The sequence below is a fragment of the Siphateles boraxobius genome, unplaced genomic scaffold (genome assembly GCF_051911475.1).
Source record: "Siphateles boraxobius isolate OS27281-9 unplaced genomic scaffold, OSU_SipBor_1 137, whole genome shotgun sequence".
In the NCBI taxonomy this organism is placed as follows: Eukaryota; Metazoa; Chordata; class Actinopteri; order Cypriniformes; family Leuciscidae; genus Siphateles; species Siphateles boraxobius.
In genome coordinates, this window is record NW_027508741.1 from 2,542,501 (window position 1) to 2,559,162 (window position 16,662).

At 43.6% G+C, this 16,662-nt stretch overlaps 1 protein-coding gene across 16 annotated transcripts in view; it reads right to left on the reverse strand.

Annotated features, from left to right (window-relative positions):
* The window catches only part of eps8a (EGFR pathway substrate 8a, signaling adaptor), a 23,193-nt gene extending 7,141 nt beyond the window's left edge, over positions 1–16,052 (reverse strand). For 2 of the 16 annotated variants that reach the window (XM_077230015.1, XM_077230012.1), the window contains exons 1-11: positions 15,888–16,049; positions 15,688–15,761; positions 15,480–15,606; positions 14,564–14,652; positions 14,374–14,448; positions 7,931–8,079; positions 6,746–6,899; positions 5,274–5,308; positions 3,009–3,120; positions 1,408–1,548; positions 1,259–1,294 (exon numbers count right to left, since the gene is read on the reverse strand). In XM_077230015.1, the coding sequence (XP_077086130.1) occupies positions 1,259–1,294; positions 1,408–1,548; positions 3,009–3,120; positions 5,274–5,308; positions 6,746–6,899; positions 7,931–8,079; positions 14,374–14,448; positions 14,564–14,652; positions 15,480–15,606; positions 15,688–15,761; positions 15,888–16,023 (1,128 nt within the window). In that variant the 5' untranslated portion in view covers positions 16,024–16,049. Of the gene's footprint in view, positions 1–1,258; positions 1,295–1,407; positions 1,549–3,008; positions 3,121–5,183; positions 5,309–6,745; positions 6,900–7,930; positions 8,080–14,373; positions 14,449–14,563; positions 14,653–15,479; positions 15,607–15,687; positions 15,762–15,887 lie in introns of all 16 variants that reach the window. The other 14 variants (XM_077230007.1, XM_077230004.1, XM_077230005.1 and 11 more) reach the window with 12 other exon arrangements.
* Positions 16,053–16,662: the final 610 nt, after the last annotated feature.

Sequence of the window (16,662 nt, forward strand, 5' to 3'; positions counted from 1 at the left end):
TCACACTGACACACACACTTATTTTTTACTTATCTGGATGAGGTCATTCCATAGACTTCTCTATGCAGCTCGTTATAAATACTTTTTGTAGTTTTAAACGTTTAAATTGTTCTATTATGCAGTTTTAAAGGTTACTAATGTAGTTTTGGCGTCTCCTACAACAGATCCACATTCATCCCAAGTCAAAAACACTTTAATTTCCTCTAATATCTATTTCAGCATCACCTAATTTTCTCTCAGTGTCTGAAACGGTTAGTTGGGAGATTCAGTCTCTCTAAGCTCCGCCTCTCTGAGAGCTGCTCTGCTGTGATTGGTCAGAAAGCAAACGCTCATTATCATATCTGAATCTCAGCTCTTGATCACAGTGATACGAACAGTAACGATGGCGTGTGTTTTACCGTATCAATCTCAGAAAACAGCGTCTTCTCGACACGAACGACACGAACCAAACTCTTCCAGTCTCAGATACACTACAGTGTTTGAGGGCGGAGCTTAGAGACTCTGTTCAGCCAATCAGGACCAGAGGCGGGGATTATGCAAATTAGTTACATGTTAGACTGGAATTACTAGTTTTTAAGAAGTTTCTTCTTTTAGGAGACAATCATTTATTTGTGGAACACTGAAACTTTACAGAGCACAAATGGCTCTATTACAAACTGCATGAACAGGAATGTTTGTAAAAGCATAATTGGGCACTAATAGGAAAATTCATCGATCCATCCACTGGCCACTAGAGGCCGGCTGCAGCAGAGACTCAATCCCATAGACTCGCATGTTAAAATGCTCAACTTTACAGCAGAAAAAACATGTTTACAGTCTGGTGCAGAAAGTGGTTTTGGTCTATATAGCTAATTTTGTCCTTCGTGGCGACTGTGAGGCGGGTGAATTATTTTATAACTCATCCGTTTAAATGATATTAAGCCTTAAAGTTGTGCATAATTAAGGGCGTGGCCACTTGAGTGACAGGTGGATTGCCGCTGATGTCACTACTAGCCGTTTGTCTGCTGTCTGTTAGCGTCACGTCACCTCAGCTAATCCGCCTCTGCACATGTTCGTTTATCCGGGAGTGACGCGGCCAAGATGGCGACGGCCGGCTCCGCCCACTTCCGGCTTAATAAACGCTCTTTATAAACCTACAGGTGACGCACACTACGCCCATATTTTTTTACAGTCTATGGTACAAACACACACACGGGGAGATTAACTAACTAAACTTATGGGGGAAATCAAAACAAACTGAACACACACACTCGTTTACCTTAAACAACTCAAACTCCTTTTTTGGCATCATTAGCTTTAAGAAGAAAAGATGAACACAAACAATGATTGCATGATGAAGCAGAACCTGAGGATGAGAGTGACAGGTCATGAGAGTGACAGGTCAGAGGTCAGGGGTCAGGGTGGCACCTGTATGGTGTGGCTGTAGATGGGCTCGCCCCGGCCCGTCAGGTCCACCGCCCGGCTGAGCTCTAAGATGTTGTTCGGCACGTATCCCGAAGCGCCCGCCCCGTTACGCACCCTCCACCACTGCTTCCTGTCGTCCAGAACCTGTCGACCAATCAGAACAACACGTCACAACACTTCCACCACTGCTTCCTGTCGTCCAGAACCTGTCGACCAATCAGAACAACACGTCACAACACTTCCACCACTGCTTCCTGTCGTCCAGAACCTGTCGACCAATCAGAACAACACTTCACACGTGCAAGGCTCGCTGACGTCACAGCGCACTTTGTGTGTGTGAGTGTGTGTGTGTGAGAGAGAGAGAGAAATTGTGTGTGAGTGTGAGTGTGTGTGTGAGTTTATTTGTGTGTGTTTGTGAGTTGCATGTGTGCAAGTGTGTGTGTGAGTGTGTGTGTGAGAGAGATAGTGAAAATGTGTGTGAGTGTGTGTGTGTGTGTTTGAGTGTGTGTGTGAGTTTATTTGTGTGTGTGTGTGTGTGTGTGTGTGAGTTGTATGTGTGCGAGTGTGTGTGTGTGAGTTGTATGTGTGCGAGTGTGTGTGTGAGAGAGATAGAGAAAGTGTGTGTGAGTGTGTGTGTGTGTGTTTGAGTGTGTGTGTGAGTTTATTTGTGTGTGTGTGTGTGCGTGTGTGTGTGCGACTGAGTGAGTGAGTGTGTGTGTGTGTGTGTGAGAGAGAGTATGAGTGTGTATGTGTGTTTGTAGGAGCGTGTGAGTGAGTGTGTGTGTGTGTGTGTGTGTGTGTGTGAGTTGTATGTGTGCGAGTGTGTGTGTGTGTGAGTTGTATGTGTGCGAGTGTGTGTGAGTGTGTGTGTGAGAGAGATAGAGAAAGTGTGTGTGTGTGTGTGTGTGTGTTTGAGTGTGTGTGTGAGTTTATTTGTGTGTGTGTGTGTGCGTGTGTGTGTGTGACTGAGTGAGTGTGTGTGTGTGAGAGAGAGTATGAGTGTGTATGTGTGTGTTTGTAGGAGCGTGTGAGTGTGTGTGTGTGAGTGTGTGTGTGAGAGAGAGTATGAGTGTGTGTTTGTTTGTAGGAGCGTGTGAGTGTGTGTGTGTGTGTGTGTGTGTGTGTGAGTGGGTTGCGTGTAAGTGAGTGTATGTGTGTGTGCGTATGAGTTGCATGTGTAAGTGAGTGTATGTGTGTGTGTGCGTATGAGTTGCGTGAGTGTGTGTGTGTGCGTATGAGTTGCGTGAGTGTGTGTGTGTGTGTGAGTGCGTATGCGTTGCATGTGTAAGTGAGTGTGTGTGTGATAAAACTGTGCTAATCTGTGACACCGTACACGCGCAGGGCTCGCTGATGTGACAGCGTCACCTTGTGTGTGTGAGTGTGTGTGAGTGTGTGTGTGTGTGAGAGAGAGAGAGAAAGTGTGTGTGAGTGTGAGTGTGTGTGTGTGTTTGAGTGTCTGTGTGAGTTTATTTGTGTGTGTGTGTGTGTGTGAGTTGTATGTGTGCGAGTGTGTGTGTGTGTGTGTGTGTGTGTGTGTGTGTGTGAGAATCAGAACACTGCACACGTGCACAGCTCGCTGATGTCACAGCGTCACATGACCGTACCTCCACCACCTCGTCTTTCACCACAGAAAGTTCAGTGTTGTTTCTGGCCACAAAGTCATATTTAGATTTGGCAAAGCTTCTCAGCGGCGTCCTGCTGTGAGCCTCCAGGTTCCTGAAGAGAGAATATCAATATCAATATCAACAAAATATCAATGAACCTCCGCATATGAGACACACTAAACAAATCATGATCGTTTCGGTCTCGTTTTCCAGCACAAATATATAAACATTCTTAAATCGAGATACAGTTACTGGAGAAGAACCATGAATGAAGATATTAAGTCATGTTTTGTAAAAGAATTATAATCAAAATTAAGGAAATTTTTGTTTAAAACAAGAATAAATATCTGCCAATGGGGTCAGAAAAGTAACAGTTTTCCCTTTGAATTAAGAAATTTAAATATCGATTGTTTTATTTCATTAAGAGATTTAAATGTTGATTTAAAGATATAAAGTCTTGTTTTCTGAAAAATGTATCAACATTAATGAGTTTTTTTGCTAAAAAAAGGAAAAAACATCTGCCAATGAGGTCAGAAAATAATCTTGTTTTTCCACATTGACCATAAAATCAAAATGGTCAATTCTTGTTTTTTTTTATGGAATATTGCAGTGTTTATTGTGAATGATTTACGGGTGCACATCATCATTAGTGTTAATAATCTTGAATCAGAATAAGTTCCTCTTGCAGCATCTCTTCTCTGATGATGTGGGCGGGGCTATAACCTGTCACTCACATGAGATCAGCCAATAGCAAACCACAACCATCCAATCAATTCCACACAGACACAATCAAGCCCCGCCCACATTTGTTCTCGGATATACGACACAATAGAGGAGAAAAGACCAGCACAACTTCCCTTTCATGCCGACTTTAAACAAACTCAATACATTTTTCAGAAAACAAGACTTAATATCTTCAGTAATCTCCTGTACATGTTTCTTAATTTAAGGATATTTAGATATTTACAGAAATAGAAACACTAAGGAAGAACATCTTAAAAACACATATTTATTGAAATGGTGAATCTACTGATAAATGTTGTTTCTGACCGCGGCGCCGTGGAGGAGCGTCTCAGAGACGAGAGTATTTACAACAGACTGAGAATGCAGAGCTGAGAGGAGGAGTGCTGGGCGGTGAACCGTTCATACCGAATACCGGTTTTCTTGTGATATGAATTTTTAATATAACGCAATACCGCATGTCGCTTAAAGAACGCCGGGTAAGTCAGTCGCTACCATGGAAACCGCTTTCTGTTTAGCCGTTACCGTGGAAACCACTTTGTGTTCGGCCGTTACCGTGGAAACCACTTTGTGTTCAGCCATTACCGTGGAAACCGCTTTGTGTTCAGCCGCTACCGTGGAAACCACTTTGTGTTCAGCCATTACCGTGGAAACCGCTTTCTATTTAGCCGTTACCGTGGAAACCACTTTGTGTTCAGCCGTTACCGTGGAAACCACTTTGTGTTCAGCCATTACCGTGGAAACCGCTTTGTGTTCAGCCGTTACCATGGAAACCGCTTTCTATTTAGCCGTTACCGTGGAAACCACTTTGTGTTCAGCCGTTACCGTGGAAACCACTTTGTGTTCAGCCATTACCGTGGAAACCGCTTTGTGTTCAGCCACTACCGTGGAAACCGCTTTGTGTTCAGCCGCTACCGTGGAAACCGCTTTGTGTTCAGCCGTTACCGTGGAAACCACTTTGTGTTCAGCCGTTACCGTGGAAACCGCTTTGTGTTCAGCCGTTACCGTGGAAACCGCTTTGTGTTCAGCCGCTACCGTGGAAACCGCTGTTTCTGCAGCTCCTACAGAGCCTCCTGCTGACACCTCTTTGTTTAACTGCAAACCTGTATTAATACTAGTGTGGAATTCTTTAAAATATTGTAAAATAAGGCATTCTAAGTCAATCTATTGCAGTATTTTCTCTCTCAATCAGTAAAAAATGTGGATAACACCCAGTCATGCTTAAAAAAAGAAAAAGAGATACCATTATATACTTTGAAAGAAACCGGTATAATTTTGAAAAATACTGTGATGTAAATGATGTAAATGTTTGGTCACACCGCCCAGCACTAGCTGAGAGTTTTAGAGAGACCCAGAAACCCAGAACAGGAGCGCTTGCGGTGAGCTGGTTCTCCAGGGCGTGCGGTGCGGTTCTCGTACACAGGTGTGTGTTACCTATCTACGTGTCGGCTGAGCGCCTGTTTAAAAGCCAAGGCCATGTCTGGCTCCAGTTCCTGCAAACGCTTGAGAGAAGAGTTACTGTACCCGTCTGTGCTGGAGAAGTCCTGGACCATCGGCTGCTGTCGGGACAAAACACACTTTCAACAAATCAAGAATACGGAAGAATCAAGAATCAAATCAAGAATCAAATCAAGAATCAAATCAAGAAACAAATCAAGAAACAAAACAAGAAACAAATCAAGAATCAAATCAAGAATCAAATCAAGAAACAAATCAAGAATCAAATCAAGAATCAAATCAAGAATCAAATCAAGAATCAGTGTGAGATTAAAACCACGTTTCCACCACAGGAACGAGTGACTTTGGGCTGGGACTCGAGAGGCTTTCGCACCGGATAGTTCTGGGATCGAGTCTCCAGGATGGTTCTCCGGGAACTAATGATCCCTTAGGAACGTTTTCCTGGTTGCATTCGCTCCGCTAGTAGGAACTCTAACGTAACACACGCTTGTTGTTGGGACTTTTATTGTGACGGTGTTGAGAACGCCTGAACACACAGCGCTCACATTCTCCTGTTCATTAGTTCACGATCTGTCGATCAGTCCTGTCCAATACGGTATTAGATAGAACTGATATTCATAGAAAGTAGACAGTAATAAAGTTATTAGCGTATGGCGTGTGTTTGATGTCAGTGTCGCTGAGCAGAAACACATGATCACGTTTCTCTCGGTCTCCTCAAAGTTGCGTTGGGTTTTCTCCTCAGTGTAAAGATTGAGAGCTCCATCTGTCACTGTTTTACATGTAGAGTTAGTTTCTGGAGTAAATATATCGGCTATAATCTGTGCGTTGAGCTTTCTAATAATGGCGGGTGCCGGTGTCTCGCGTGCGTTCGGCCAATCAGAGAACACTAGCGTCACTGTAGTTCCTATAGCGCTGGTTTAGACTCTGGAGGAGGAGTAAATTAGTTCCTCTAAAGGAGTTCCTAGAACTAAAATCATTCCTAGTTCCTGCGGTGCGAACGCGCCAAAAACTTCGGCCAATAGTTCTGGGAACGATGAAGAGGTTCCTCGATGCGAAAGCCGCTTCGGTGTGTTTCCACCACAAGGTCTATATGAAGTTCTGGGTAAATATCTCTCCCTCAGAAAGTCCCTGCTCACGAGCTGCTGCTTTTATAAAGTTCATGAACTTTCGGGGGCGGGACTTGTGCGCGGAACGTGCTGATTGGTCGAGTTCATGCTGCATTTGGATTGGTTGACTCCATGCTGCATTTCCTGTTGCGGTGCTGAACAGTTCTTTGCTATTTGAATCTAAAATGGAGTTTAAAAAATACGACTGATGGGCCGACGACGAGGTTCAGGCTTTATTAAGCTTAAATTCAGAGGATGAAATCAAGCGGGAACTGTAAAGTCGCGCGCAGTGCTACGTCACCGGACTAATCTGCCTAATTCTCACCCTGCTTTAGACTGCAACAGGTCTGGGGGAGAAAAAGTTCCTGGGATAAATTGTTACGGGTAATTTCGGTGGAAACGTGGCTTTAGAGAACAAAAAAAGCATCTCACGTCTCTCGGTCTGTGGATCTCGGTCTGAGCGGCGCTGAGCGTCTCTGCTAGCTGAGCTACGTCCTGCTCGCGCGACACTAGCACCGGTGGCTCCCAGCCATCGCGGAAACACAGCGTGTGTCGAGGGAACGGGTGATCCTTCGGCCACTCCAACCTCAACAAGACAAGAGTCACATTTATTTAGTGCTTTCACAATCGTTTCGTAGCAGCGTTACAGAAAGTCATAAGGTCAAGTTTTAGATGATATGATCTTATATCATCATATTAAATATAACAATGATATGAATAATCCTTCAGATTTAGATCTAGATATATTGTATAAAACTATTGTGTTGTCTATCACATATATCTGTGCTGCAGTGAATCAGTCGGTTATGTTCAATCAACCAATTTAAATATCATAGTTTTGTTCTATTAAGAGAAATAAATATCCGTCGTTTTGTTCAATTAAATATTGTTTAATTTTATTCTATTAAATATCGGTTGTTTTGTATTAAGAGATTTAAATATCGGTCAGTTTTATTTGATCAAATATCGGTCGTTTTATTCTATTAAATATCAATCAGTTTGTTCTATTAAGAGATTTAAAAATCGGTTTTGTTGTACTAAGAATATGTTAAATGTTGATTTAAAGATAGAGAGTTTTGTATTTACCGATTTTGTTCTTTTTAATATCGGTTGGTTTTATTCTATTAACTATCGACCGTTTTGTATTAAGAGATTTACATATCGGTCAGTTTTATTCGATCAAATATCGGTCGTTTTATTCTATTAAATATCAGTCGGTTTGTTCTATTAAAAGATTTAAATATCGGTCAATTTTATTCTATCAAAAATTGGTCGTTTTGTTCTATTAAGAACATGTTAAAGGTTGATTTAAAGATAGTAAGTTTTGTATTAACCGATTTTGTTCCTTTAAGAGATTTAAATATTGGTCTAAGCAAGAATAAGCGATTCTCAAAAAGTATTAATGAAACTATGATCGGTTGTTGCAGGGGAAAAGTCTGATGCTCGGACACAAAGGTAATTCATTTAATAGTAAGTTTTTTTCTAAGCACGAGTAATTCTCAAAAAGCCTCAAGGAAGAAACGATTGGTTGTCCAATGAAAAGCGAGTACGATTTCACCCGGCAGACTGAACAAAATAACGTTCTTCAGGCCCACGTGAGCGTAAGAGCATCAGTACCTGCACTTGGTCCAGCCGTCTCCCAGCGTGACCCACAGGTGTCTCTCGTCCGCAGAACCCGACGCGTGCAGGAACTCGATGGCTTCTCTGGTGAGGAGGGGAACGATGACGCTTTTAGCCAGATCGACTCCTCCAGACGTCTGGATCACCTGAGGCAAGTCAAGTCAGCTTCATTTATACAGCGCTCTAACAATATACACCGTTTCAAAGCAGCTTTACAGTGATAATAGGAGATTACAGTATCAGAGATTGTTTAGGCTTTACAGCAGATCTAGAAGTTATTGTCCAGTGTAGTGTTACAAATTTATTAAATGTTTAATTGAGGTTCCAATACAATAGTATATAAACTGAGACAGTTTCATATATTGAATTTAGCATTTAAGGTTATGATGATGATGATGATATTTGCTGTGAAACAGTTTTCCAGCAAGAGAGTCCGGCAAACCTTGTTTTCTGTATCTGGCAGAATACTGCTCTCTATCGAGCCTGCTATTCCTGTTTCTCTCTATTGTAAGCAGATTACTGAAACTTTGGTAGTCTCGCTGTTTGAATAGTTATGCTGATTGGATTGGAATTGGTAACACTCCATGTATAGGGCAGGTTCCTAAACCGGTATACATAATTTACATGCTTTGTTCATCACAATATTCAGCCCTGCCCCTAAAATGTTTATAAATTGCAAGGGAACGTTTCCCTTAGTTAGACTCGAGACGAGCTTGGAAGACTACAGCAACGCACAGGTTGTGTTCTCAATAAAGAAACCTTCTTAGATACAAACCCGAGTCTTCTGGTTTTCGCTTTTGAGTTTCTACACTTAAGAAGAAAAAGTTCACAACACTAATTAGTTTTGATTTATTCACTTCCGTTGTAAAGATCATTAGTTATTAACTTAGCCGCCGCTAACACGACACCGCTCTAACAGATAACCCCTAACGTGCTCCGGCCGCTGACTAGCACATCAACAGTGCATGGCGGCTCAAGAACACAAACTTTGAAAAATTTTACAGAAAAAAAGTTATCTCTGTGCAAACTTCAAAAACGTGAATCTGTGAGAACGCTGACGTCGTGCACATGCGTATTACGTGTTTAGTCTATGGGTATGTGCGTTTGAATATATATGTGCGCAGGTGTTTAGTGTTTCTTACAAATTGACCTCAACAAATTACTTGTCTGGCCTTAAAAAATTATGATACAGAATTTTTTATTACTTCCACGTATCCATGTGGACTGGAATTAAAAGACACACACACACACACACAGAAGTGTCAGTGCGACTGAATCGCTGTACACTAGTGTAGTCAAAAGTACCGACTTAGTATCAAGTTACTCGTGATAATCTTGTTACACACTCACATGAAGACAAACTCGTTACATACTCGTGACAAACTCATTACACACTCTTGACAAACTCATTACACACTCTTGACAAACTCATTACACACTCTTGACAAACTCGTACCACACTCGTACCACACTCGTTACACACTTGTGACAAACTCGTTACACTCGTTGTACCACACTCATTACACACTCGTGACCAACTCGTTACACACTCGTGACAAACTCGTACCACACTCGTTACACACTCGTGACAAACCCGTTACACACTCGTGACAAACTCGTGCCACACTCGTGACAAACTCGTGCCACACTCGTTACACACTCGTGACAAACTCCTACCACACTCGTGACAAACTCATACCACACTCGTTGTACCACACTCATTACACACTCGTGACAAACTCGTTACACACTCGTGACAAACTCGTTACACACTCGTTGTACCACACTCGTTAAAGACTTGTGACAAACTCGTGCCACACTCGTGACAAACTCGTAACACACTCGTTACATACTCGTGACCATGTGGACTGGAATTAAAAGACACACACACACACAGAAGTGTCAGTGCGACTGAATCGCTGTACACTAGTGTAGTCAAAAGTACCGACTTAGTATATCAACTTACTCGTGATAATCTTGTTACACACTCACATGAAGACAAACTCGTTACATACTCGTGACAAACTCTTACCACACTCGTGACAAACTCATTTCACACTCTTGACAAACTCGTACCACACTCGTGCCACACTCGTTACACACTTGTGACAAACTCGTTACACTCGTTGGACCACACTCATTACACACTCGTGACCAACTCGTTACACACTCGTGACAAACTCGTACCACATTCGATACACACTCGTGACAAACTCGTTACACACTCGTGACAAACTCGTGCCACACTCGTGACAAACTCGTGCCACACTCGTTACACACTCGTGACAAACTCGTACCACACTCGTTACACACTCGTTGTACAACACTCATTACACACTCGTGACAAACTCGTTACACACTCGTGACAAACTCGTACCACACTCATTACACACTCGTGACAAACTCGTTACACACTCGTTGTACCACACTCGTTAAAGACTTGTGACAAACTCGTGCCACACTCGTGACAAACTCGTAACACACTCGTTACATACTCGTGACCATGTGGACTGGAATTAAAAGACACACACACACACAGAAGTGTCAGTGCGACTGAATCGCTGTACACTAGTGTAGTCAAAAGTACCGACTTAGTATCAAGTTACTCGTGATAATCTTGTTACACACTCACATGAAGACAAACTCGTTACATACTCGTGACAAACTCTTACCACACTCGTGACAAACTCGTTACACACTCGTGACCAACTCGTTACACACTCGTGACAAACTCGTACCACACTCGTTACACACTCATGACAAACTCGTTACACACTCGTGACAAACTCGTGCCACACTCGTGACAAACTCGTGCCACACTCGTTACACACTCGTGACAAACTCGTACCACACTTGTGACAAACTCGTGCCACACTCGTGACAAACTCGTGCCACACTCGTTACACACTCGTGACAAACTCGTACCACACTCGTGACAAACTCGTACCACACTCGTTGTACCACACTCATTACACACTCGTGACAAACTCGTTACACACTCGTGACAAACTCGTACCACACTCGTTACACACTCGTGACAAACTCGTTACACACTCGTTGTACCACACTCGTTAAAGACTTGTGACAAACTCGTGCCACACTCGTGACAAACTCGTAACACACTCGTTACATACACGTGACACTCGTACCACACTCGTAACAAACTCGTACCACACTCGTTACACTCGTTGTACCACACTCATTACACACTCGTGACAAACTCGTTACACACTCGTGACAAACTCGTACCACACTCGTTACACACTCGTGACAAACTCGTTACACACTCGTGACAAACTCGTACCACACTCGTTACATACTCGCGACAAACTCGTTACACACTCGTTGTACCACACTCGTTATAGACTCGTGACACACTTGTGACACACTCGTTACACACTCGTGACAAACTCGTTACACACTCGTTACACACTCGTGACAAACTCGTTACACACTCATTGTACCACACTCGTTATAGACTCGTGACACACTCGTTACACACTCGTGACAAACTCGTGCCACACTCTTACCACACTCGTGACAAACTCGTACCACACTCGTTACACACTCGCTACACACTCGTTGTACCACACTCGTTACATACTCGTGACAAACTGGTTACACACTCGTGACAAACTCGTACCACACTCGTTATATACTCGTGACAAACTCGTTACACACTCGTTGTACCACACTCATTATAGACTTGTGACACACTCGTGACAAACTGGTTACACACTCGTGACAAACTCGTACCACACTCGTTACATACTCGTGACAAACTCGTTACACATTCGTTGTACCACACTCGTTAAAGACTTGTGACAAACTCTTGCCACACTCGTGACAAACTCGTAACACACTCGTTACATTCTCGTGACACACTCGTACCACACTTGTGACAAACTCGTACCACACTCGTTACACACTCGTTGTACCACACTCGTTACATACTCGTGACAAACTGGTTACAGACTCGTGACAAACTCGTTGTACCACACTCGCTAAAGACTTGTGACACACTCGTGACACACTCGTTACACACTCGTGACAAACTCGTACCACACTCGTTACACACTCGTGACAAACTCGTTACACACTCGTGACAAACTCGTACCACACTCGTTACATACTCGCGACAAACTCGTTACACACTCGTTGTACCACACTCGTTATAGACTCGTGACACACTTGTGACACACTCGTTACACACTCGTGACAAACTCGTTACACACTCGTTACACACTCGTGACAAACTCGTTACACACTCATTGTACCACACTCGTTATAGACTCGTGACACACTCGTTACACACTCGTGACAAACTCGTGCCACACTCTTACCACACTCGTGACAAACTCGTACCACACTCGTTACACACTCGCTACACACTCGTTGTACCACACTCGTTACATACTCGTGACAAACTGGTTACACACTCGTGACAAACTCGTACCACACTCGTTATATACTCGTGACAAACTCGTTACACACTCGTTGTACCACACTCATTATAGACTTGTGACACACTCGTGACAAACTGGTTACACACTCGTGACAAACTCGTACCACACTCGTTACATACTCGTGACAAACTCGTTACACATTCGTTGTACCACACTCGTTAAAGACTTGTGACAAACTCTTGCCACACTCGTGACAAACTCGTAACACACTCGTTACATTCTCGTGACACACTCGTACCACACTTGTGACAAACTCGTACCACACTCGTTACACACTCGTTGTACCACACTCGTTACATACTCGTGACAAACTGGTTACAGACTCGTGACAAACTCGTTGTACCACACTCGCTAAAGACTTGTGACACACTCGTGACACACTCGTTACACACTCGTGACAAATTCGTTACACACTCGTGACAAACTCGTACCACACTCGTTACATACTCGTGACAAACTCGTTACACACTCGTTGTACCACACTCGTTATAGACTCGTGACACACTCGTTACACACTCGTGACAAACTCGTTACACACCCGTGACAAACTCGTTACACACTCATTGTACCACACTCGTTATAGACTCGTTACACACTCATTGTACCACACTCGTTATAGACTCGTGACACACTCATTGTACCACACTCGTTATAGACTCGTGACACACTCGTGACAAACTGGTTACACACTCGTGACAAACTCGTACCACACTCGTTATATACGTTATATACACACTCGTTGTACCACACTCATTATAGACTTGTGACACTCGTGACACTCGTTACACACTCGTGACAAACTCGTGACACTCGTTACACACTCGTGACAAACTCGTTACACACTTGTGACAAACTCGTTACACACTCGTGACAAACTCGTACCACACTCGTTACACACTCGTTATACCACACTCGTTATAGACTCGTGACACACTCGTTACACACTCGTGACAAACTCGTTACACACTCGTTACACACTCGTTACACACTCGTGACAAACTCGTTACACACTCATTGTACCACACTCGTTATAGACTTGTGACACACTCGTTACACACTCGTGACAAACTCGTGACACACTCGTTACAGACTCATTGTACCACACTCGTTACACACTCGTGACACACTCATTGTACCACACTCGTTTCACACTCGTGACACACTTGTGACAAACTCGTTACACACTCATTGTACCACACTCGTTACATACTCGTGACAAACTCGTTACACACTCATTGTACCACACTCGTTATAGACTTGTGACACACTCGTGACACACTCGTTACACACTCGTGACAAACTCGTTACATACTCGTTACACACTCGTGACAAACTCGTACCACACTCGTTACATACTCGTGACAAACTCGTTACAAACTCGTGACAAACTCGTACGACACTCGTTACATTCTCGTGACAAACTCGTACCACACTCGTTACATACTTGTGACAAACTCGTACCACACTCGTTACATACTCGTGACAAACTCGTACCACACTCGTTACATACTCGTGACAAACTCGTTACACACTCGTGACAAACTAGTACCACACTCGTTACACACTCGTGACAAACCCGTTACACACTCGTGACAATCTCGTACCACACTCGTGACAAACTCGTTACACACTCGTGACAAACTCGTACCACACTCGTGACAAACTCGTACCACACTCGTGACACACTCATTACATCGCCTGTTTTCAAACGCTCCGGTGTGTATCTGTGCAAGCGCTCGCTGAAGAACCTCATTGATGTATATTTACAACATGTTTTTGAAGCGCAGATCATTGTAGCCAATTCCAGACATATTTGATGAGCTCGTGAACACAATGGCCAATCAGAGGCTTTACGATTCCGCTCAACAGCGCTCAAAGCCTCACATTTTTCTGTAACAACTTGGTACTGAAGTCAGTACTTTTGACAACACTACTGTACACACACACACACACACACACCATCAGAACACGTACCAGTCTGAGCGGATTGAACAGGAAGTGAACCAGATCCACAGCGCTGGGGTTCTGAATGTGGTTCTTCAACTTACCCTGCAACGACCAACAATCACACAGAATATTAGATGAGATGCATGAGATTGTCCAGCTAAACATTAGTAAGTATAATAATTGTATCCCTGATTTACAACTGGTTAACGTCACTCACCAGCAGGTTGAAGGCATGTTTGAACTTCTGGAAACAGTCGACAAACTCGTCCTGAGACGGAGGCTTAGCTCTCAGCGTCAAAACTCCCTCTGATCAAAGACACCACAAACACACTCGTGACACACTCGTTATACACTCCTTATACACTCCTTACACACTCGTTACACACTCGTGGCACACTCGCTATACACTCCTTACACACTTGTGACACACTCGTGACACACTCGTGACACACTCGTTATACACTCGTGACACACTCGTTATACACTCGTGGCACACACGTTATACACTCCTTACACACTCGTAACAAACTCGTAACAAACTCGTGACAAACTCGTTAAACACTCGTGACAGACTCGTTATACACTACTTACACACTCGTAACAAACTCGTAACAAACTCGTGACACACTCGTTATACACTCGTGACACACTCGTTATACACTCCTTACACACTCGTAACAAACTCGTTACACACTCGTAACAAACTCGTGACAAACTCGTTAAACACTTGTGACATACTCGTTATACACTAGTGACACACTCGTACCACACTTCTGACACACCCGTGCCACACCTTGTTACACACTCGCTTGTTACACACTCGACAAGCTCGTACAACACTTGTGAAACACTTGTGACAAACTCGTTACACCCTTGTGGCAAATTTGTTACACACTCGTGACAAACTCGTTACACCCTCGCGACACACTTGTTACACACTCATGACAAACTAGTGACAAACTCGTCAAACACTCATGACAAACTAGTGACAAACTCGTCAAACACTCATGACACACACGTTACGCACTCGTTACACACTCGTTACACACTCGTGACAGTCTCGTTACACACTTGTTACACCCTCGTGACGAAGAGGAGGATCTGGATGCACCATGTGATGATGAAACGCTCACCTCCAGGTCCTTTTTTCTTGCTCTTCTTGGTTTTCTTGCGTTTGGAGAGCTCACTAAAGGCCTCGGCAGCTTTCTGCAGTTTGGTGACGAAGTGTTCGATGTCATCCAGAACGTGGTTCAGGATTTGCTGTAACACACATCAGTGTTTAACCTTCTGCATCACACACACACACACATAGACAGATGTATGAACAGTGAAGTCACTCACCACATCCCTGTCCACCTTCGCTGCGCTCATCTCAGCAGACCCGTCCAGCTCTGTGTAAAGTCTCTGCGGATCACCTGACGACACACACACACACACACATACACACACAAACACACACACACACACACACACACACACACACACAGAGTGAGACACGCTCCAGAATGGGAACAACAGACACACTTTGTGTTTCCACTCACAGTCCTGCTGCTCATTGGTCCAGGCAGTCCAACTGGCCACTCGGCCCTTGGCGTCCCCTTGATTGACAGCTCCTGGAGGCTGGGGGGCGGGGCCTCCCGGGGGCGGGGGGATGGTCCCGTCACTCTTCAGGATCATTCTAAAACAGAGATACGTATGATGCGTTACTGTGGCAACAGATATCATGATCATCACCATCATCATCATCATCACCACTTCCACCATCATCATCACCATCTTCATCATCATCATCATCATCATCACTACCATCATCATCATCAGCACTTCCACCATCATCATCATCACCACCTTCATCATCATCATCATCATCACCACTTCCACAATCATCATCACATCTTCATCATCATCATCACATCTTCTTTATCATGACAACCATCATCATCATCACCACTTCCACCATCATCACCATCTTCATCATCATCATCATCATCACATCTTCATCATCATCACTACCATCATCATCATCACCACTTCCACCTTCATCATCACCATCTTCATCATCATCACCATCTTCATCTTCATCATCACATCTTCTTCATCATCACTACCATCATCATCATCATCATCATCATCATCATCATCATCACCACTTCCACAATTATCATCACATCTTCATCATCATCATCACATCTTCTTTATCATCACTACCATCATCATCATCACCACTTCCACCATCATCACCATCTTCATCATCATCACCATCTTCATCATCATCACTACCATCATCATCATCACCACTTTCACCATCATCATCAC